Source organism: Brassica rapa, chromosome A10, assembly GCF_000309985.2.
Source record: "Brassica rapa cultivar Chiifu-401-42 chromosome A10, CAAS_Brap_v3.01, whole genome shotgun sequence".
Taxonomy (NCBI): Eukaryota; Viridiplantae; Streptophyta; class Magnoliopsida; order Brassicales; family Brassicaceae; genus Brassica; species Brassica rapa.
The window spans coordinates 13,881,141-13,903,453 of NC_024804.2; the positions used below are offsets into that span (position 1 = coordinate 13,881,141).

The 22,313-nt window shown below is 34.8% G+C and overlaps 2 protein-coding genes across 4 annotated transcripts; both read left to right on the forward strand.

Moving 5' to 3' along the window:
- Positions 1–242: 242 nt before the first annotated feature.
- Positions 243–8,451, forward strand: LOC103845528 (AP-2 complex subunit alpha-1). 3 transcript variants are annotated; one of them, XM_009122396.3, is made up of 27 exons: positions 243–754; positions 1,310–1,441; positions 1,812–1,937; positions 2,147–2,209; positions 2,293–2,390; positions 2,473–2,680; positions 2,775–2,846; positions 2,921–3,013; positions 3,388–3,489; positions 3,632–3,729; positions 4,187–4,268; positions 4,404–4,492; positions 4,627–4,732; positions 4,821–4,886; positions 5,088–5,194; positions 5,272–5,376; positions 5,482–5,602; positions 5,694–5,843; positions 6,007–6,243; positions 6,631–6,711; positions 6,800–6,964; positions 7,072–7,158; positions 7,248–7,373; positions 7,570–7,650; positions 7,741–7,812; positions 7,929–8,008; positions 8,091–8,451. In XM_009122396.3, the coding sequence occupies exons 1-27, from the start codon at positions 629–631 to the stop codon at positions 8,242–8,244; spliced, it is 3,027 nt and encodes a 1,008-aa protein (XP_009120644.2). In that variant the 5' UTR covers positions 243–628; the 3' UTR covers positions 8,245–8,451. The 3 variants fall into 3 exon arrangements, with proteins under 3 accessions (XP_009120644.2, XP_018511194.2, XP_009120645.2); XM_018655678.2 differs by having other exon boundaries at positions 629–754; positions 7,072–7,155; XM_009122397.3 differs by having other exon boundaries at positions 629–754; positions 6,010–6,243.
- Positions 8,452–16,881: 8,430 nt separating this feature from the next.
- Positions 16,882–21,926, forward strand: LOC103845527 (glucomannan 4-beta-mannosyltransferase 2). Its single transcript, XM_009122394.3, has 9 exons — positions 16,882–17,403; positions 17,687–17,785; positions 18,024–18,276; positions 19,418–19,528; positions 20,222–20,358; positions 20,579–20,692; positions 20,769–20,968; positions 21,115–21,315; positions 21,405–21,926. The coding sequence occupies exons 1-9, from the start codon at positions 17,074–17,076 to the stop codon at positions 21,562–21,564; spliced, it is 1,605 nt and encodes a 534-aa protein (XP_009120642.2). The 5' UTR covers positions 16,882–17,073; the 3' UTR covers positions 21,565–21,926.
- The last annotated feature ends 387 nt before the right edge of the window (positions 21,927–22,313 follow it).

Genomic DNA, 22,313 nt, shown 5'->3' on the forward strand with positions numbered 1-22,313 from the left:
CTTATATTATATAATAAATATATATTATTTACTGATAATAAAAATATAGTTATTCATCTATCACATATATCTATGCAAATATGCGAATCAAGTACAACAATCAAACAACATAATAATTTTCACAAAGAAAATTAAAAAAAATATTTATGTTATATAGTCTTATTTTATATTCTTTAAATAATATAATACAATATTATACATTATTTTTTTAGAATTGAAAAATACATATAATATCTTATCTGCGCGTAGCGCGGTTAAAAACTCTAGTATGTAATAGGTTAAAAACTCTAGTATGTAATAAAAAGACAAAAAAAAACTGAAATACACAAACATTGAGAAAAGTCACAGCTGTAAAATAAAAAGAAAAATAGAAGTCGTCTCCCGTCGTTCCCCGCAGGTTTATCTCTCTCACCTTCTCCAGATCACTCCCCCCTCCCTTTTTGAATCTTCTTCAATTGGAAAGTGCCGTCTTCCATCTCTAGATTAGGGTTTCGATCTGCGCTCCGGCGAATCCATCACGCTCGAGCTGTACTCTACGCCTTCCGTCGAAGCTAGATCCGGTGGTCGCGAGTCGGATCTGCTCCTGTGAGGCGGCGGCGAACGGTGGATCTGAGGAATTGTTTCCGCCATGACCGGAATGAGAGGACTCTCCGTTTTCATCAGCGACATTCGTAATTGCCAGAACAAGGAGGCGGAGCGACTCCGAGTTGATAAGGAGCTGGGTAACATACGCACGTGCTTCAAAAACGAGAAGGTTAGGGGCTTCCCTGTAATCCGCTGTGAGGTTTTGTATTGAATAGAGATTCTGGAGATGTAGTATCCTTTGCAGCTACCTATTCCTTCAAGATTGTTTAACGTTAGGCTCAGTTTCAATACGAATCCAATGCTAGAGCTACTAGGTTGATGCAGAGTTAGTTGATAGATTGTGTATAGCTGTTTCATTTCTATCATGTAATGTGCACCTTGATAAGGCAGTATTGTGTTTGTCTTGTATATGCTTGGAGATTAGGCCATTATCTTACCGTTGTAAACATCACTACTGCTTTCCACTTGGAAGCTCGTTAGGTTATTTTCAAGGAAAGAAATCAAGCATACAGATAGATTTGAATAGCTCATTACGAAGTAGATTAAGCTGTGTTGCTGTATCACGTTTTGGTTGAAGTGCTGATTTCATACTATAAGTAGCAGAGCTGTAGCTGGCCGGTAGTGTTCATCTGTGGTTAGCTGAACTTTACGAAATAACAATATTCTGAGCTTCATGTTAGAATTGAACTGAGCATGCATTCTTTGATTGTTTTCTGTTTGGCAGGTTTTGACACCATATAAAAAGAAGAAATATGTCTGGAAGATGCTATATATACATATGCTAGGTTACGATGTGGATTTTGGCCATATGGAGGCGGTTTCTCTTATCTCTGCTCCAAAGTATCCAGAAAAGCAGGTTAGTAATGTTGTTTGCTAGCTTAAACAGTTACATATTGCTTTCTAAAGCTAGGAGAAGAGAAATAGGTGGGGTATTTGTTTGATTAAATCTAATGTTCAAGATGAAAAAAGTAGATTTTAGTGAAGACCATAATAAGGGAGATCTAAATACTATTTCAAGCGTTTTGGAATTTTACTCTGTTTAATTGAACCTGGTAATGTAATGGGGCATTTACTAAGTATATACTAACAACATGATAGCAACTCTTAACCAAGATATATAATAATATAAATGATGCCATGCGTATTGGGTTTGCATTTTCAGTTTTATATTGTGGTATCTTTCCTATCTTAGTTGTATGTATCGAACTTTTCATCGATGATTACAGGTTGGCTACATTGTTACATCATGCTTGCTCAACGAGAACCATGATTTTTTGAAGTTGGCAATAAATACAGTGCGGAACGATATAATTGGTCGGAATGAGACTTTCCAGTGCCTGGCATTGACTTTGGTATGTGCTCTTTTGTCCATAGTTGTGTTGAGATCTTAGAGTGTAGTGAAGTCGTTCGGATTATGAACGCGGTTAAGTGACTGTTTCAGTGGAAGTCTTTGGCCACGTTATGTCTGTTTTCTAGTTATTCAAAGCCTTCTACTTAATTAAAAAGGTGTGTCCTTTCTTCTATGGCTCTCATACCTTGCCCTGTTTGCTTTGTCCTGTAGGTTGGAAATATTGGTGGGAGAGATTTTGCGGAATCATTGGCACCTGATGTTCAAAAGCTGCTTGTAAGTGACCCCAACAAGATGGGTTATGGATATTTATCCATAAAAGTAAACATATTTAATGCTATGGGATTTCTTTGCTGTAGATTTCTAGCAGCTGCAGACCGCTCGTAAGGAAAAAAGCGGCATTGTGCCTACTGCGCTTGTTCAGGAAAAATCCTGATGCCATCAACGTTGATGGCTGGTGTGTACTAACACTCTGGGTAACTGATTGTTTCATTTTAATTGGGCATCGTTCGTAAATTCTGATTGTTGTGTGCCTCCAGGGCGGATCGTATGACACAACTTTTGGATGAACGGGATCTCGGTGTCTTGACATCCTCGACAAGTCTTCTTGTAGCTTTGGTATCAAATAATCATGAGGCATATTCGAGTTGTCTACCTAAGTGTGTCAAAATATTGGAGCGCCTTGCTAGGAACCAGGACGTGCCTCAGGAGTACACATACTACGGCATCCCATCTCCGTGGCTCCAGGTTTGGCCTTAACTTTTATTGAGCACATAATCCCAAGCTTTGTTCTATTTCTGTTACGGTATCTTGGATTCTTATATATATGTGGTCAGCACAGGTTAAGGCGATGAGGGCTCTTCAGTATTTTCCAACCATTGAAGATCCCAGTACCAGAAAATCTCTTTTCGAGGTTCAATATTTCTCAAGTAAATCTCTATCATATGTTTTTATATCGTATCTGATGCCATTTCATGAAAATTTCAGGTCCTTCAGCGGATATTAATGGGGACAGATGTTGTAAAAAATGTGAATAAGAACAATGCATCTCACGCTGTGCTGTTTGAAGCTCTATCCCTGGTAAGTTCGTTCAGATAGCTGGGGAACAAGTTGATGCCAAAAACATATCTGATCCATCCCTTCCCATTCATTTTCCTCCTCAACTTCACATAAGACACTGTTATATCAAAACATAATAAGAAAATACATGTGAAGGTTTTAAAATAAAATTTTCGGTTTTGGTGGAGAAAATGAGTTTGAGTCGCTTGCAGTTACTTGCATGCTGTTCTTTGTATGTTCCCTACTGTTCTTGTTCTTGTTGAAAAGTAAATAATATTCTATTTTCTGCTTGAGTTATTTCTAAGAGCTTTATCATGGATAGTTGACTTGTATGTGCTCAACAATTATCTGGATTGGTGAGCTATTTCCTAACTTGATGATGTGTTTTGATATAGGTCATCCATCTTGATGCTGAGAAGGAAATGATGTCACAGTGTGTTGCTCTTCTTGGAAAGTTTATTTCTGTCCGTGAGCCCAACATCAGATATCTAGGCTTGGTGAGATCTCGAATACACACGTCGTGTTTCTAAGCCTAGCTAGAACATTAAATTTGTTTACTGTTGGTGGTGCATAATGCTATTCGCTATTGTTTCACTCATTTACGGGCCTGTCATGATGCATTTCTTGACAACATTTCAGGAGAACATGACACGAATGCTAATGGTCACCGATGTCCAAGATGTCATAAAGAAGCATCAGTCTCAGATAATCACCTCCTTAAAAGACCCCGACATCAGGTTGGATTTTTACCATCTCAGTATCAACTTCAATGGCTTGTGAACCAGAATCTTTATCTTTTGATGCTTTAATTCAAAACTGAGTATAGCTGATGTCAATCATGAAATTGGTCATAGTTCTGAATTTGAAATTACGGAATTTGGATGGCATATATCAAACTCTAAATTTAAATCTGAATCTCTGCAATGTAGTTTTGGTGAAACATGTTTTCTTGATTTGTTTTATTCTAAGAAACAATTTTTGTATATGCACCTGTGGTGGCAATTCTTGGCTGGTGGGTCAGTAGTATTTTGACGTTTTTCATATATAGATAACTGGATTGGATAAGTAGCAAAGTCCATGTAGGTCTAATTCCTTTTCCTTCGCAAATGGAAGCTGCCGTTTCCAGAAATTCTAGTTTGTTTTATATCTTTTGCTAATGGCATCAGATTCACTTAGTGCTTGAACTTCTTGCAGTATTCGTAGACGTGCTCTTGATTTGCTCTATGGGATGTGCGATGTGTCAAATGCAAAGGATATAGTCGAAGAGTTGTTGCAGGTAAGTCTTGTTGGCCTTGGTGCATATTAATATATTTTCTTGGTTTGTAGACCTTTTAATTTTGTGATGTTCAACAGAATAATGATTTAGCTGTGCAGTGTTTATGCTTATATTGAACTGAAAAATACATTGCAGTATCTTAGCACAGCAGAGTTTTCCATGCGTGAGGAATTATCACTTAAAGCTGCCATTCTTGCTGAAAAGTTTGCTCCTGATCTATCATGGTAAGCGTAACTTCTACCACCAAAAAAAAAAAAGATCTTCACTTTTTCAATGCATACAATTATAATTACGATGACATCATTAGCCAATTGGTCAACCTTTCATTACACTAAATGTTAACTTTGATATTTCTTAGGTATGTAGATGTGATCCTTCAATTGATCGATAAGGCTGGGGATTTTGTTAGCGATGACATTTGGTTTCGTGTGGTTCAGTTTGTAACAAATAATGAAGACCTTCAGGTATTTAAAATTTGAAAGAATTAATATGTCGTATATTATCCTATTCAGGACACTCGGAAGTTGCTGACAGTTTTCTTTAATATGACAGCCTTACGCCGCATCAAAAGCAAGAGAATATTTGGACAAGATTGCCATACATGAGACAATGGTGAAGGTTGTACATCCTCACTTCTTGTATAAGAAATTTTCAATATTGCATTGCGCAGATAAGTTATACCCCTAAATACCTACTTACTACTTTTCTGACACAATCTCTTCTGTATCGAAATTGTGGTCATGATACAACGTTAAAAGTGTCTTATATACATAAAAATATTGGTTACCACAATATAATATCTCTCTCTCTAAATGTCAGGTCAGTGCTTATATACTGGGGGAGTATGGCCACCTTCTAGCTAGACAACCTGGATGCAGTGCAAGCGAACTCTTTAGCATCTTACATGAGAAGCTTCCCACAGTATCGTAAGGACAACACAAATTCTGCATTGTGCTCTTCTTGTCTTCGGGTATGCCTTAAATGTTTTTTCTTTCTTTCTCAGGACTCCCACCATTCCTATTCTTCTTTCCACTTATGCAAAGCTTCTTATGCACACTCAACCCCGGGATCCAGAACTGGAAAAGAAAGTTTGGGCTGTATTCAAGAAGTAAGACTTGCTAACCTTGTCATTCTCAATGTTTTGCTTGTCATTTATGCCCTCTTCTTTTATGTAATCAAATCAAGTTTCCTAAATGATTTTGTGTTTTGGCAGGTACGAGAGTTGTATTGATGTGGAGATACAACAAAGGGCAGTGGAATACTTTGAATTGAGTAAAAAGGGTGCTGCCTTTATGGATGTATTGGCTGAGATGCCGAAATTTCCGGAACGTCAGGTTTGTAAATTATTTTATGATTCCATTAGAGTTACTTTGATGGGACGTTTGGATACTGGATGATTTGATGGTGATTTTGTCTGTTCCATAGTCGTCATTGATTAAAAAGGCAGAAGTTGTTGAAGATACCGCAGACCAGAGTGCCATCAAGCTTAGAGCACAGCAACAGCCTTCAAATGCTTTGGTTTTGGCTGACCCACAGCCTGTTAGTGGGGCACCCCCACCTTTGAAGATTCCAAGTGTAAGTGGAAGCACGCTGAGTACTTCTATTTGTCGGCCCTAATTACCGATACGTTTTTCATTTTCCTTAGCTTGATAACGTATCCCTGACATTTATCTTATACCGATACACATACTTTTTTATCTTATTATCCCTGACATTTTGTTTCTCCTTGCGTGTCTAGCAGGAACCCCAGTCAGTAGCCCGATCTATCTCTCAGCCGAATGGAACTTCAAGTAATACAGATCCACAAGCTCCATCACCAGATCTCCTTAGCGACCTTCTTGGTCCTCTTGCTATAGAGGCTCCACCTGGAGTTGTGTCAACTGAACAGCACGGTCCCACTGGAACAGAAGGAGTTCCAGATGAAGTGGATGGTTCCGCCATTGTACCTGTTGGAGAGCAAACAAACAATGTGGAGGTATTGTTTCATTCTTCCTTTGCTTTTTTTTTTTTTTTTGAACAACCCTTTGCTTTCTTTGGAATGGTAGTTTTGAACATGGATTAAATTATACTTCTAATATTTTTAGCTCATTCATTCCCTAGGTTTTTAACTATTGGCTATTTTTCTCTGTTTTCTCTTTTTGAATTTATTATTTGGAAAAGGTAAAACGTTTACCTTGAATGGAAATCCTACCTGAGATGTTCTGTTCATACTCTCTGCAGAGTTTCTTGATTTTGTTCGACGTAATAATGCTACAGCCGCGAAACCTGATGAACTTGTTGCATTGACATTGTATACAGTATATATTAACTATTATTTGCATGCTTGGATTGTTTTCTTATTCAGTTTTGTTTTCTGTAACAGGTCATAGGAAATATTGCTGAGAGATTTCATGCTTTATGTTTGAAAGACAGTGGTGTCTTATACGAGGATCCTTATATCCAGGTTTGATTTTTACGCGAATAATGGTTGCAGAGAATGAGCTTTTCTATTTCTTATGTTCCTCATTTTGTTGAGTGTTGGTATCACTCAGATCGGCATCAAAGCTGAATGGAGAGGACACCATGGGAGACTTGTCCTCTTCTTGGGAAACAAGAGCACTAATCCACTTACATCAGTCCAAGCTCTAATACTACCCCCTGCCCATTTAAAATTGGAACTGTCTCCAGTACCTGATACAATTCCTCCTCGAGCACAAGTACTTCATTCTGTTGATTTTGTCAATTTTACTACTCAATCACACACTCTCCTCTTTTCTGTAACCTTATGTTTACTGAGGTGTTCCAATTTCTGTCGTGGTTATAGGTACAATCTCCACTTGAAGTGATGAACATCCGCCCTAGCAGAGATGTCGCGGTTTTGGATTTCTCGTACAAGCTTGGTACAATCGTGGTACTTACCGCAACCCTCCTTTACTTGTTTTGGTGAATGGTTTCTTTAGTATCTGCGACTCTCTACCTGACAAGCTGGATCTTTTATAGGTTGGTGCCAAACTCCGGATCCCAGCAGTCTTGAATAAGTTTCTTCAACCTCTACAATTGACATCTGAAGAGTTCTTCCCGCAATGGAGAGCACTTTCAGGACCACCCTTGAAACTTCAGGAAGTTGTATGTATTTCAGCTTCTCTGACAAAATATCGAATAAAAGTATATGAGTAGTGTGTAGCGTTGGATATCCACATGGCTTCTGTTCATGTTACTCAAAGTTGTTAAAGATAACTTCTGGGATTACTACATATGCTTAGGATAGTATTAATGTGGTGTCACACTGTTAATCATAATCGGATACTGCAATTTCTTGCAGGTAAGAGGTGTAAGACCTCTAGCTCTTCCGGAAATGGCGAACCTGTTCAACAGTTTCCGGGTGACAATATGCCCTGGGCTTGTAAGTATTTGTTTACGATCTGAGTCCCTCCTTATGCTTTGTTGCACACATGCATTCTATAAATTAAACTTTTACGCTTTTCTGTTGTAGGATCCGAACCCTAATAATCTAGTGGCAAGCACAACCTTCTACTCTGAAACTACAGGAGCCATGCTCTGTTTGGTGAGATTTCAACCAACTTTTGTCTTAGTGGTTTTGGCACTTGCCACTTTTTCCAGCTCCTTAATTTCTTATACTTATCCCACGTTGTCCGTGTTTTTTTATGTTTTTTTTTCCAGGCAAGAATTGAAACAGACCCAGCAGACAGAACCCAACTGCGAATGACAGTAGGCTCAGGAGATCCTACCCTTACATTCGAGTATGACAACTCTGCCTCTTATCACGAACTCAACCTCTCAAACACAGCTACTTACGCTTGACCTCTTTTGCCTTGCCTACAGGTTGAAAGAATTCATCAAGGAACAACTAATTGCTATTCCAATGGGATCTCGAGCTCTAGTTCCAGCAGCAGCACCACCACCACCTGTAGCTCAACCGCCTAGCCCAGCGGCCTTAGCTGATGATCCAGGAGCTATGCTTGCTGGTTTACTATAAGTTCATTGGGTAAGAGAATACTTGTTGCAAATGTCAGAGTGCAAGTTTTTTTTCGTGTTATCGTGAGTTCAGGTGGTTTGTATCAAAAGCTTATTCTTGTTCCTAAACATTTTTTCAATCTGTTTCTCCGTGATGATTTATTTGATGTCGTTGAAACTTAATGTATAGAGAAACAGAAGTTCACAGTCGTTTTAACTTGATTTTTTTTTTTTTGGACAAATCGTCTTAACTTAATTTTTAAGTTTGGTATTTTACACCTAAAAATGATTTGCAACATTTTGTAGATTTCAATTGACAAGTAATCTTATAGTGTCCAGTAAATATTGGCATAATCACCACTAGAACATAATGAAAATCGGCAATCACTAGACTAGTACAGTTACTGAAATTATAATATGTACGACAGTCTAGATACTTGCTCTATAGTATTAAATCGACCACTACGTTTTACAAAGATGTCCCAAACATTATAATATGTTTGGAAGTATTCAGTGGATGTTCAGACCCTCCTTTGAAGAACAAGTGAGAGAGTGAGAGCAATAAAAATGAGCTAATTTTATACCAATGCAAGGAGAAGTACTTAAATTCATGTGAATCTAATTTACTATTTGTGACAAACACATATTTAGCTCAACTCGAGATGTTATTTACCTGAAACTGTATAAAACTTTTCTCAAGTCTGATGCCTGAATTCTGACATGAAACTTGTCCCAGTCTGTGTAAAAGGGTATCAGAGATTATAACTGAATGAGTTTTGTTCTTTTCAAGAGATGATGGACACTTGTCACAGTTCTGAGGAATGTGCAGAGAGGTTTCCAAGTGTATCTTAAGCCTATATGGTTTTTGTTGTTTTGTTATTGTAGAGAACTCTTTGTGATTGGAGTTCAGATTATTATTTGTAACTCGATATGGTAATAGTCTAGTCAGGCTCCAATTATATTCAATTTGTCAAAAAAGTTATACATATTTACTGTTGTACATCATATTTGTACTCTATGAGAATCTGTGTACTGATGTACCAAAGTTTGTATGTATTTTGTAATTCTCGTAGCTAAATGACAAACGGATCGATTTGAAATCCTATAACATGCCAATCAATGTACTTTTTACTTATATGATATAAGAGTTCTCCCAAAAAAAACACATATGATATTATATAAGTTATATCCATAACCGACGCAAAATAGATACGATGCAGACGTGCAGTACTGCTAAACTCTCTTCGTCTATGGTTTAGGGATCGTCAACTTTCCCTCAAGTTAGGTATCAACGTGTGTGAATATTCTTATAACGAAGAATTTCTAAGACCTTATGTACGCTGATAGTTGAGTCACAACTCGTTTATAATCATCAACCACTAGTCAACTAAGCCAATATGTTTTCTACGTGGCCTACTCACAGAAATATTATGCATATATGAGAGTTCTTTTTTTTCTGTAAACAAGGAGAGGTTATTATTATTGTACCGCTACTTTGTAAAAATAAATTTTTCTATGACTTGAGTAAATCAATAGATTCTTATTTATCGTTAAACAATTTAAAAAAAAATCCAAGTGCATGGATAAAACATCAAAAAATTAGTGTATATCAGCTTTAAACGGAAGAAGGATATCATGAACATTCTAGATATATATGAGAAGACATCTGGACAACGACTAAATGTATCCAAATCATCAATGTTATTTGGAAACTGAGTAGAGGGTTTCCGAAAGCAAGATATAAAAGATGTCTTAGGTTTCTTTTCAGAAGACGGCATGGAGATGTATCTTAGATTACCAGAACAATTCGGTGGCTCAAAGATAAAAGTGTTCTCCTTTGTACAAAATAGGTTCAATGGACAAGTCAACACTTGGTCATCGAAACTCTAAAGGAAGAAAAGAAGTTCAAGTCAAATTTGTGGCTCAAGCAGTTCTGACATTTGTGATGTCGTATTACTTGCTTCCACAAGGTATTACCCGATAAACTAAAGAGCACAAAGTCTAATTTTTGGTGGAACTTAAAACAGAACAGCAGAGGTATACATTACATAGCATGAGACGAGATTTGTACCCCCAAAGATTCGGGAGAACTAGAGTTTTGAGATCTTCATGACTTCAATATCGCGCTTCTTGCAAAATAATTGTAGAGACTAATTCATTATCCGAACTCCTTATTAGCAAGAGTTTTAAAAGGATGGTACTATAATCACACTTCTCCCTTAGAAGATCGGCGTACATACTCATCTTCATATGGATGGAGTAGTATCATGGCAGCAAAACCTCTACTCATATCGGGTTTACGAAAAACAAGTGGTACATGTCAAGATACGAGGGTTTGGAGTGAGTCTTGGGTTCCAGATGTATTGGCTCGACCACCTAGACCCGCTGACCACATTGTATACATGCTACCCCAACTTCTTGTTCAGTCCTTCATTAGGAATGATACCAAGGAGTGGGATATACAACTTCTACGGGATTTCTTAATATCCCTTTGATACTTGGGCTGAAACATTCTCGCTCTCGTGCTCCAGATGGATATATTTTAAACCATACAAAATCAAGAGTTTATTCAGTTAAAACCGGCTATGACCTACTTCGATCGACCAAGTTGAGTCTTTCACAGAAAGGGGCTGTAGAACCAAGTTTCACGAGCCTTCAGAGCCATGTGTGGGAGATAAAGACCCCGAGTAAGATGAAACATTTTTTGTGTAGGCTATCTCGGGCTGTGTGGCTCATGTATAGACACTTGGGGACCGATAGGAGTTGTCTTAGAAGTGCTGGTCCAGCGGAGTCGGTTAATCATCTTCTTTTTGAATGCTCACCAGCTCTTCAGGTTTGGGCTTTATCGGACTATACGTCCCTTTTGGTTACTTCCCGAGTAGATCCATATATCAAAACATGAACTTCATGTTTTGGAAGAGAAAAAAAGTGGCTCTTCTGAGACCACATTTCAATACCTTCCCATGGGTCTATTGGTACATTTGGAAGGCGATGAACGACAAATTCTTTAATGGGAAAGACGTATCCCTCATTGACACCCTCCAACATGCGTTTTTTGAGGCAAAATGTTGGAGGAAGGCTAACAAAAAGAAGGAAGCAAATGAGGATCATGACGATCTCCATACTAGAGAGGTTGAGACAGCGTCCCTTTGGATATCCCAAATTCCTACTTGTCAAATTGATGCATCATGCATCAATAATGACAGTATAAATGGCTTAAGGTGGAGTCTTAAGGATCAAATGGGCTTATAATACTTCGAATTACGGGCGTGTAACAGAAACCTCTCAGTTTTGCATGCTGAGATGGAATGGTTACTTTGGGCAACCTCATGTATAAGAGATAGAAGGATTACTTCAGTACGGTTTGAGACGGACTGTTCGGATTTAGTGGATATGACTATAAATCTGATGGACTGGCCAGCATTCGCGACAAAGATCGAGGTGTTTCAAAGGTTACATGATTACTTCGAAGATGTGAAACTGTCTCATATTCCTCAAAATTGGAATGGTCGGACATACATGTTAGCAAAAGATGCAAAGACTAGAGGTTATACTTTTTCATATAGATCAGTTTCAGACATATGAAAATGCTTTTCGAAAGATCGGTTTGTCTTTTCTCTATTTGATTTAGTCTAGATAGGTAGCCGGTAAAAAAAACAGAGGAAGGAAAAGGAAAGGCGTATGGTGATAAATTGGCTCAGATATTCAAAGGTATTCTATTATAGTCCTAATGAAAACAAAAGAAGAAGAAAATTTAACCCAAAAGCAAAAAAAAAGAATGAAAAGCGAAGCCAATCTGATTGTTCCACTAAGAAGTGATATTTAACAGCTCTTTCTGTTACGGATATATAAATGTAACGCTTTGGATAACACAATGATACTGGAACTGGACACATGTTAAATGCTGTCAAACTATCTTCGTATTACATGTAAATTTACATACAAATAATATCTTTATTCTATAGAAAAGAATCAAAGATGAATGTTTTAGCTTAAACCGAGTAAAAAGTCAGAAGAAAATCTGAAGGCAATGTCAACACGAGAGGATATTGTCTTTATTATGCCATTACGAGTATTTGTCAAAGAAACCTTAATTTTGTGAAGTAAGAAAAGAATAATCTACACATACATCTGTCCTTTGATTGAGGAGCTTTCGGACACAAAAGAAAATTTAGTTGCACTTGTTTAGACTTTGGACCTGCGTGAATTAATGAGGAGGTTTGCAATTTCCAACGTCAAGAAAAGTACAAAAAGTAAATAAATATTAGTTCCTCTAATATGATACAAATTATTTTACAAATATTTTATGTTTCAAATATAATTTTTTTTATCTTTGAAAACATATTTTGCTAACAGATATTGTATGATCAATTAAGTTATGGATTTTTTTTTATAATTCGTTTAATTTATATGTTAAATAATACATTTTAAAAGTAATAACTCTAAATCTTTGAAATTTTAAATAAAATAATTTACATTCAAAAACAGAGAAAAGACTTCATCTGTTTTAATATAATGTGAATTTTAAAATTTTTACACATATTAAAAAAATATACTAAATAATGGTTACTAATGCTATTTTTTTATAATTAACTATTTACTACTGAAAGTTTTAACCAATAAGATTTTAACAGATATATTTTTTAAGTTTATAATTTACCATTAAAATATATATTTTTAAATAATTTTTTGTATAAAACGTGAATTTTTTCGAAACGGAAAGAGTAGTTAGTAGTGATGATCCACATGATTAAAACAAGGGACTATATTTTATGTTAGTTATTTAACTCATCCTCGAGAAACAAATAATATTTTTTTCGATATCAATTTCATTTCTGTAGTTAAGTCCGAAATTTCGGCTAGCTACAGAAGCTTTTGTGGAGCTTTTGAGGGAATGTCCTTATAACGAGTTTCATCACGTGGACTACGAACTATATATGAATATCTGGTTACTACCAAGTAGAAGTTGTTTAACTAGATCTGAATAATTCTTGAAGGGGAAAACTATTTCTACAAAAGTAAAATTTTAGTAGCTAAAGTTGAAATAGCCAAGTGGTAAAGTAATGTTGGGATGTATCTCCGGTCTTAGGCTTGATTCATCCCAAACATATTAATTTAGATTAAGCAAAAACAAACAAAAAAAATTAGTGAAAATATTTATATGCTATTAGCCATCTTAAAGTACATATCAATATTAACTGGATAAACCACCATGTTACATAGCGGATTAATATTAAGATTATCTTACTTGACCAGTCAACTTCTAGCTAGATTAGTTATGAACTCGAAAAAGCAAGATCAATCAATTGATTTGACCAATTATAGTTGACAGTGTTTAGGATGACTTGTTACATAGTTCACGGTGTGAATGATAAACTTTTGTAATATGTAGTCTTGAAAGTTATTAGTCAGGTGCGCATGCTAATTCTCCAAACATTGAGATTCAAGAAAAGAAATATCTGACTGCATGTAGCAATGTAAGTAGGGTGTGTAATTAATTATCTCGGGAAACTGACAATAAAAAGAAACAAACTAGTCCTCGTCATCTCTAAAACACGAGAGTTTTGCCTTTGTTGAGCCACTTTTTATAAACTATATCTTATTGAAATAGTTTCGTGTTGTGACTTTATCGTGAAACAGTTGAAGCATCACCTGAAAGTGGAGTAGACTTCCGATCATAATGAATACATATTGTGACAATAGCAAAGCTGGTAACGTAATTACAAATCAGGATGCCAAATGACTAAACTAACACTTCATTATTACTCCTATTTGTGGCAGCGCAATACCTTCCAATCAACGCAATGTCCTACTATTATTTAAAGAAAAAAATGAACAAAGTCTGAAAATAAAACAATATTTTCCATTGACATTGCACATATTTTTTAGAGGTTTTGTATATGAAAAATGGATTTCCTACAGAAGTATACATTTGTAAATGTTTGTGACTAGAAAAAAATATGAAAATAAGAACGTTTAGGAAACAAAACCGCTAGGAACAAACAATGAAAACTTTAATAAAATACACTTGTCTGTGTAACCAACTTTTTTGTACATATGGAATTATAGTCATCGACGCCGCGGACTTCGGTAGACATACATACACATAATAGGTTAAACCAGTGACATTCTACCGACCATTTCAAAGATGTCATCGTCAAAATTCTACGGTATCAAGAAATTGTCAACTAGTTAGCGGCGGATAAGTTTGCGATTCAGACAATTTAGAAAGCATAAAATGCATGATAAAACCATCGCCACCCGCAGTTAAATTCATATTTCATATAATATGCTACGTCTCGATAAACCTTACAGGCAAGGGTGCTTCCATTTTTGAACTATTTAGTACAAGGTGAAATATCATAACAATGTCTAAGATTTAAGCTTATGTAATCATATTTTTGTGCAAATATTTATAAAAGTTAAGGTGTAAAAATTATCATACTTTTGCAAATATTCATGTTTAAGGATTTTCATTCACATTATTTTTTACAAATATATTATCATCTAACAATTTAACTTTTCCAGATTCGCCTATTTTAAAACATTGGATTTGTTAATATATCCATGATTATTATTGCATTGGCAGTTTTAAAGTTAGAAAAGTGTATGCTAAGAGCATCTCCAAAAAGGAACTCTATTTTGAAGTTTACAAAACTTTATATTTGAAGTTTAAATGTGTTATTCTCCAAAAGCAAAACTTCAAACTCAACTTCAAAATTATTTTTATTTTATAATAAAGTCCTTATATTTCTCATAACTAATTTAAATTCATAAAACTTTTTTTAAATAACTAGCACATATATAAACATATTACAAAAATATTAATTAATAAAATATTAAATTAAAATATAACATTTTAAGCAAAATAACTTAATTAATATTAAACTTCAAGCAAAGTATCATATTATTCCATAAAGTGATTTTCGTAATGCATATAAGATCTACTAGTGCATTTCAAAGTAAAAAAATGGCTCTCCTAATTTTTAATTTGTAGATTAGAAATAAAAAATATTGAAATCGGGTAATATGAATACTTGTAAATACATTAGATCAAAACAAGAAAATAATACAAGAAACATAAAATATTGTTAAAAGACTAACTTTTATCGATGATATTTATATTCGTGAATATATTCAATATGAACAAGAAAAAATTGTACGAAAAGACATCATCATCAACAACAACCATATCTTCAGTTACACAAATAAAAATTGATCAATATTTGGAAATTTTGAAAGTTCGAGATCAAACTTACCTGACTATTAGTGGTGTTGTAATATTTAAATTTGTGTAATAGTTATGTCATCATGTAATTTTTTAAAAGCTTTTTTTGTTAAGTTTCTTTTGTATATTTTGTTATATAAATCTAGTTTTAAATAGTTTAAATCTTATTTTAAAGTTTTATTTAATTCTATGTGCAAAACTTATATTTTGTAAACAAAACTTAAAATATTTATGAGATATAATTTTTATAAGGATTAAAACAATATACAAAAAAATATTTATATGAATCATAAATGTTATGTGTAGTTGTAGGGACCAAAATGTAAATAAAAATATGAAACTTCAAATTTGAAGTTTGAGTACTGAAACTTCAAATATAGAGTTTCACTCTTCAAAATTTCAAATTTGAAATTTTGAAGTTTCTTTTTGGAAAGCAAAAAACTTCATATTTGAAGTTATAGAGTGTCAGTGTCTTTTGGAGATGCTCTAAGAGCCTCTTTTTTTTTTCCAAAACCAGCTAATCTTATCTACTAAAATAGAAATCATGACTTTTCTTTCATGTATAATATTTTATTTTGAACCAATCTACTAGAAAGTCCTTACATTTATTTGTCATATCATTTATTTCCTAATACTATCACCTAAAAATTCCAGAAAATCCTTTTTGGATCTTTTAAAAATTATTTCCAAAAATGAATTAATTTATATTAAAACTATCATAAAAATCATCTTATCTATTAAAATAGAATTTATGACTTCTTTCATATGTGATATTTCATTTTTAATCATCTCTCAAGAAATTCTTATATCTTATTTATTAAAATAGAAGTCATGATTTTTTTCAGGTACGATATTTCTTTTTGAACCATCTCCTAAGATGTCCTTACATTTAATTGTCATATCATTTGTTTTCCTAATAATATCACCTTAAAATTATACAAAATATTTTTAGGATATTTTTAAAATTTATTTCATAATTAATTAATCTAAACTTAAAACCATCTTATCTATTAAAATAGAAGTCATGACTTCTTTTACTTCTTTCACATGCAATGTTTTATTTTTAACCATCTCCTAGGAAGTCCTTACATTTAACTATCCTATCATTTATTTTCCTAGTAATATCACCTACAAATTCTAAAACATCTTTTATTTTTTAGAATCTTTTTAAGAATTTATTTCAAAAATTGATTAATTTAAATTCAAACTATCATAAAAATCATCTTACAATGGACTCTCAACTCCTCACAAAGCCCACAAAGCAAATGTCACTTTGTGTTTATCTACTTTTTAACCTCAACTCATCTCTGTATAAAAATCTCTAGAAAAAAATCAACCAAAAAGGAAAAATATCTACAAACGTTGAATAAGTAAATAGTAATATAATAAAACAAAAACAAAAATTTCACCATTTATACTCCTTGGTTTATTCCTTCTCCCTTAACCTTCAATCTCCTTCTGCTCTCTCTCTCTTTCATAAGTTTTTTCTCTCTCTCTCTAGAACTGTAGAGAGAGAAAAAACCTCCATTTTTCTTTCTCTCCTTCGCTTCATAAACCCCACATTACTCAAAACAAAGCAAAAACCTCACTGTAACAATCCAGAGAGAGAGAGAGAGAGCCAAAATGGATGGTGTTACACCGAAGTTTGTGTTGCCGGAGACATTCGACGGCGTGAAGATGGAGATCACAGGCCAACTAGGCATGATCTGGGAGCTTGTTAAGGCCCCGGTGATTGTCCCTCTTCTTCAGCTAGCGGTTTACATCTGCTTGCTAATGTCTCTCATGCTGTTATGTGAGAGGGTTTACATGGGAATCGTCATCGTCCTCGTCAAGCTCTTCTGGAAAAAACCTCACAAACGCTACAAGTTCGAGCCCATTCAAGATGATGAAGAGCTTGGAAGCTCTAACTTCCCTGTGGTCCTCGTCCAAATCCCCATGTTCAACGAACGAGAGGTCTCTTTCATCTCTATCTGTTCACTACTCTGTTTTTTTCCTCTGTTCTCATCAAAATATTTTTCTTACATTTTTTACCCCCAAGTTTTAAGATTTTGTGAAAAGTACCCTCATATTTTACGGATGATCAATTTTCCCCACGTTTTCATCATATTACTGAGGTTAAATGTTCTACGATATTTTGGGGGATTTAAGTATAAACAAGTAGTTTAAGGCTTAATCGTAGTAAATGATAATTATAGGGGCTAAAAGTGAAAAAGTTCTCCGTGATTATTGCCTTCAGGTTTACAAGCTATCAATAGGAGCGGCGAGTGGACTATCGTGGCCGTCCGATCGTCTCGTGATTCAAGTGTTGGATGACTCAACAGATCCTACTGTTAAGGTATTAGTCTTTGTTTTACTTGGTCCATTTTCAGCAAATATAGCTTTGCATTATTTTTCAACAACTTTCTCTAAATAAAATCACCTTTAAATATTTTCACAAGATTTTATTTCCTAAACAAAAAGATGTAATATTAGGACCAAGAAATAATTAAAGAGGAAATCTTTTGGATCAACTTGTTATAAATTTTGTTTTATCTTAAATGTGTGGTTTAAATGATGATACTTAAAATGTGCAGCAAATGGTGGAGATGGAGTGTCAAAGATGGGCAAGTAAAGGAATCAATATAAGGTATCAAATCAGGGAGAATAGAGTTGGGTACAAGGCCGGTGCGTTGAAGGAAGGACTCAAACGCAGTTATGTCAAACATTGCGAGTATGTTGTTATCTTCGACGCTGATTTTCAGCCTGAACCTGATTTTCTTCGCCGTAGCATCCCATTTCTCGTCCACAATCCCAACATTGCCCTCGTACAGGCTCGATGGAGATTCGGTAATGATAATAATTCAATTCAACATATTAATGATAATTCAGATAGACCCTCATTTATGGTTGAGTATCTTAAATTTTGTGTCATTGATTTATAAGACTGGTAGTTAGTTATACTATAGAAGTGGAAAAAATGACATTTGATAATGTTGTCAAGTGTCAGGGTCAAAAGAGTACTGAATCGGTGTCTTTGTTTATGTTTTGTGATAAAACTTAATGTTGTGTCGATCATTAAATGAAAGCTCGTGGTTTTGGTAGCTACATTAGTTGTGTCGGTGATATATGCTCTTCACTGTTTTTTCTAAATAATATTCCTATTATTTTTCACATTTGTAACCTTTTTCCTTTTTCTTGCATACTTTTATCTTTTATTTTGGCTTTTTGAAATGTTTTTTTTTCCATCGTTTTGTATTTTTTTCAATCACATACTATAATATTATTATCGTTTTTTTTCTATTGACTGACTTTCAGAAGTAGGGTTGGTTCTGTTTGTGTCGGCGGGGTAGCTCCAAACTGTGTTAACATGGTTGCCCTTTGTTTACGTTGTACACCTTGTTGCATTGGACTAAATAAATTACTAACGTCAATACTGGGTCGGACTAGTTGCGTGTTTCTGGGTCAACGTATATTAACATAAACGCTGAAAATAGCATTTCTTATATGCTCCAAAATTTCGGATCCGTATCGGTCAGTGAAACTGATTCAGTTCGATCCGGTTTAATGAGTTGGGTCTAACACTTTTCTGTCTTTAGAAAATCGTCGGGTCTCTGACACTTTCCATGTGCTCTTTGCCTTTCTTTAAACGTTCAAGTGTGGGATCCATTCTTGTCAGTAGTAGTTAAGTGTTAGTGTACAGTGTGAGTATCGAGTCACTGTGGACCTGCATTTTTCTTGCCGACACTTATTTGGTATTTTAGTATATTATTATATTCTTGTGACAAAAAAAGTATATTATTATATATATATATTTTTAACATAAGTCCAACTTACTGAATTTAATAATAAAATAATGAGAAAGCTATGTGAATATGATTGATTATTAAAGATAAAAACAAAAGAGAAGGACGTTACTTCCTGATAGTGCCACATTAGACCTTTGATTATTTGTGTACTAATGAATTGATTTTATTATATACTTCTGCAGTGAATTCTGATGAATGTTTATTGACAAGGATGCAAGAAATGTCGCTGGACTACCATTTCACTGTTGAGCAAGAAGTCGGTTCATCAACACATGCTTTCTTCGGCTTCAACGGTAAATATAATATTAATAATCTCTATAATGATTACTCAAAACATCATTTAATTTTTCAATAAGGGACAAAACTTAGGGAGTTTTTGCTAGTAGTAAAGATTGTTGACTATTGATATGGTGAGTTTAGTGTGATGTAGTTGGTATGTTGTCCAACCAATTGAAGCACAGTATGTGGACCCAAACCTCTTCTTTTCTAATGTTATGATAGTGTACAACTGTTACTAGAAAACTGAAATATATAATACTATATTATTATAAGGAATCAAATTAACAAATAAACAATCAATAGTACTAATTGATTAGAGGAGTGGGATTCGTGTACAATTATTACTAGAGAACTGAAATAACCAATAATTGACTGAGAGGAGTGGGATTCTGAAACGTGAAGCAAGTAGGTGTACTTGTATTTAATACTAGTTGTTGGCATATCCCTTGTCTGATAAGTAAGATAAGCAAGCTTGGTTTCTTAAATCATGTGTTTAATTAATCAGTTGTGTAAAGAGGACACATTCATTACGATATGACTTGTAGTGGAAGCAAATGAAGCTTGGATCTTAAATTTTCTGGACACTATATAGATTTTTGTTTTTCTTGTTTATCTAAAAAAAAATTTTGGGTTATAATCCAATACACTAATTTATAAAATACTATAGCTAAACACAAAAGTTTATTTTATCAAAAAAATATTTATAGGAACCGCCGGAATATGGAGAATAGCGGCGATAAATGAAGCCGGCGGGTGGAAAGATAGGACCACCGTGGAAGACATGGACCTCGCTGTCCGAGCAAGTCTCCGTGGCTGGAAATTTCTCTACCTCGGTGACCTTCAGGTACTTAATTTCTGAGTTCTTTCCATAAATTAAAATTAAATAGCTAGAATCCTTTTAGTCACAGTGCAAAAAGTAGTTGGTGCACAGATTCTCTCATTAAGCACATGACAGCTGATTCACAAGTTATGTTATAATCATCTACCCTTTTAAGAACTACAGATATTTGTTACTACTTGTGAAAAATTGGTATATGTATAAATACATTTTTTTTTTGTATTAGGTGAAAAGTGAGCTACCAAGTACTTTTAGAGCCTTCCGTTTCCAGCAACATAGATGGTCTTGTGGACCTGCAAATCTCTTTAGGAAAATGGTTATGGAGATCATTAGAAACAAGGTAATAAACGAAACAAAACTACTCTTTTTCCTCTGATGTCTCACTCTTTAATCTGACTGTCACTGATCTGGCGCAGAAAGTGAGGTTCTGGAAGAAAGTGTATGTGATCTACAGCTTCTTCTTTGTGAGGAAAGTCATTGCACATTGGGTCACATTTTGTTTCTACTGCGTTGTTCTTCCTCTGACCATTCTTGTCCCTGAAGTTAAAGTTCCAATTTGGGGTTCCGTTTACATCCCTTCCATCATCACTGTCCTCAACTCCGTGGGCACTCCCAGGTGAACTTTTTAGTTTCTTGTACCTTAAGTCACAACCTGGTGTTTTGCTAAAAGAAATTCCTTGATTAGTTACTTGTATGTCAAGTTAGCTGCCTTTGTAGTTTCTTCCTTATAATGAGTCTTTCTTTTTTTGTTCTTTCAAAAAGGTCGATTCATCTGCTGTTCTATTGGATCCTATTTGAGAATGTGATGTCGCTGCACCGGACAAAGGCCACTCTCATTGGTCTGTTTGAGGCAGGTAGAGCTAACGAATGGGTCGTGACTGCTAAGCTTGGAAGCGGTCAAAGCGCTAAAGGGAATACAAAAGGGCTTAAAAAGTTCCCAAGAATCTTCAAACTGCCTGATCGGTACGTGTACTTTTATACGGAACACAATGTCTTATTACAAAACTATGTATATAAACAGTTGGTAATGATTATGAGTTACTTTGTGTCAGATTGAATACATTGGAGCTTGGATTTGCGGCGTTCTTGTTCGTGTGTGGATGCTATGACTATGCTCACGGGAAGAACAATTACTTCATCTACTTGTTTCTTCAGACCATGTCATTCTTCATCAGTGGGCTTGGCTGGATTGGGACATATGTCCCGAGTTAGTAGTCATGTTTTCTATATTTCAGGGGAAAAAGAGAGGGATGTTACTAATTTTCTGCAAAAATAAAAAACACAAATTTTTATGGAAAATTACAAGGAAAGTTGATAGGGAAAATGGTTTGAGAAGAAGATAGAGAGAGAGACTTAGGAGGAGAGAGAGAGGCTCGAAGGGTTCTTTGGATTTAATTACATGTCTGCCTTTCTAAATATTCAGCATTTGGATTTGTGATTCGGTAATTGTGAGATTTCAATCTTTCTTCTTGTTTTTTGGAAGTGTTTTTAGTTTTGTTCTTATGATTTTTAATCAAGATTTCGTGTGAGTTATTGGATTGGTGCAAAGGTAATCAATTATTGCACTTTTTCCTCATTTGTACCGTGTTATCACACGGTCATCATTTGCGTTTACACCTTATGGACATGTTGCTTACAGCATGGCCTTCTCAAGAATATGATGAGTACTATTTAACCTCAAGTTGTAGTATAATAAATATTTAAGTATTTATTTAAAAAGGTAAAGATCCTTAAAGCACGTAGGACAGGAACTAATAAGCTTGTAGAGAACTAAAATGCGTGTATGGAGTCGCTTATCTCGTCTTGCCTTGTTCTCGAAGATTTGAGCATTTTTAGAATTGTACTTTATTATAGTTTATAACGTGAAGCGGTGAAGGTTTTTGGTAAATGATCAAACACCAACACGCTAAAGTATTTCCTGAAAAATCAATTATATTCATGGAACTCTCGAAATGAAGGAG

What these genes read in the sequence shown, in the direction of transcription:
- LOC103845527 (XM_009122394.3), top strand. Translation starts at nt 17,074, where the DNA reads ATGGATGGTGTTACACCGAAGTTTGTGTTGCCGGAGACATTCGACGGC. An exon ending in ACAGGCTCGATGGAGATTCG is followed by an intron (nt 18,277 to 19,417) that starts GTAATGATAATA and finishes ATACTTCTGCAG; the next exon opens with TGAATTCTGATGAATGTTTA. An exon ending in AACTCCGTGGGCACTCCCAG is followed by an intron (nt 20,969 to 21,114) that starts GTGAACTTTTTA and finishes TCTTTCAAAAAG; the next exon opens with GTCGATTCATCTGCTGTTCT.
- LOC103845528 (XM_009122396.3), top strand. Translation starts at nt 629, where the DNA reads ATGACCGGAATGAGAGGACTCTCCGTTTTCATCAGCGACATTCGTAAT. An exon ending in ACATCAGATATCTAGGCTTG is followed by an intron (nt 3,490 to 3,631) that starts GTGAGATCTCGA and finishes ACAACATTTCAG; the next exon opens with GAGAACATGACACGAATGCT. An exon ending in TAGTCGAAGAGTTGTTGCAG is followed by an intron (nt 4,269 to 4,403) that starts GTAAGTCTTGTT and finishes AATACATTGCAG; the next exon opens with TATCTTAGCACAGCAGAGTT.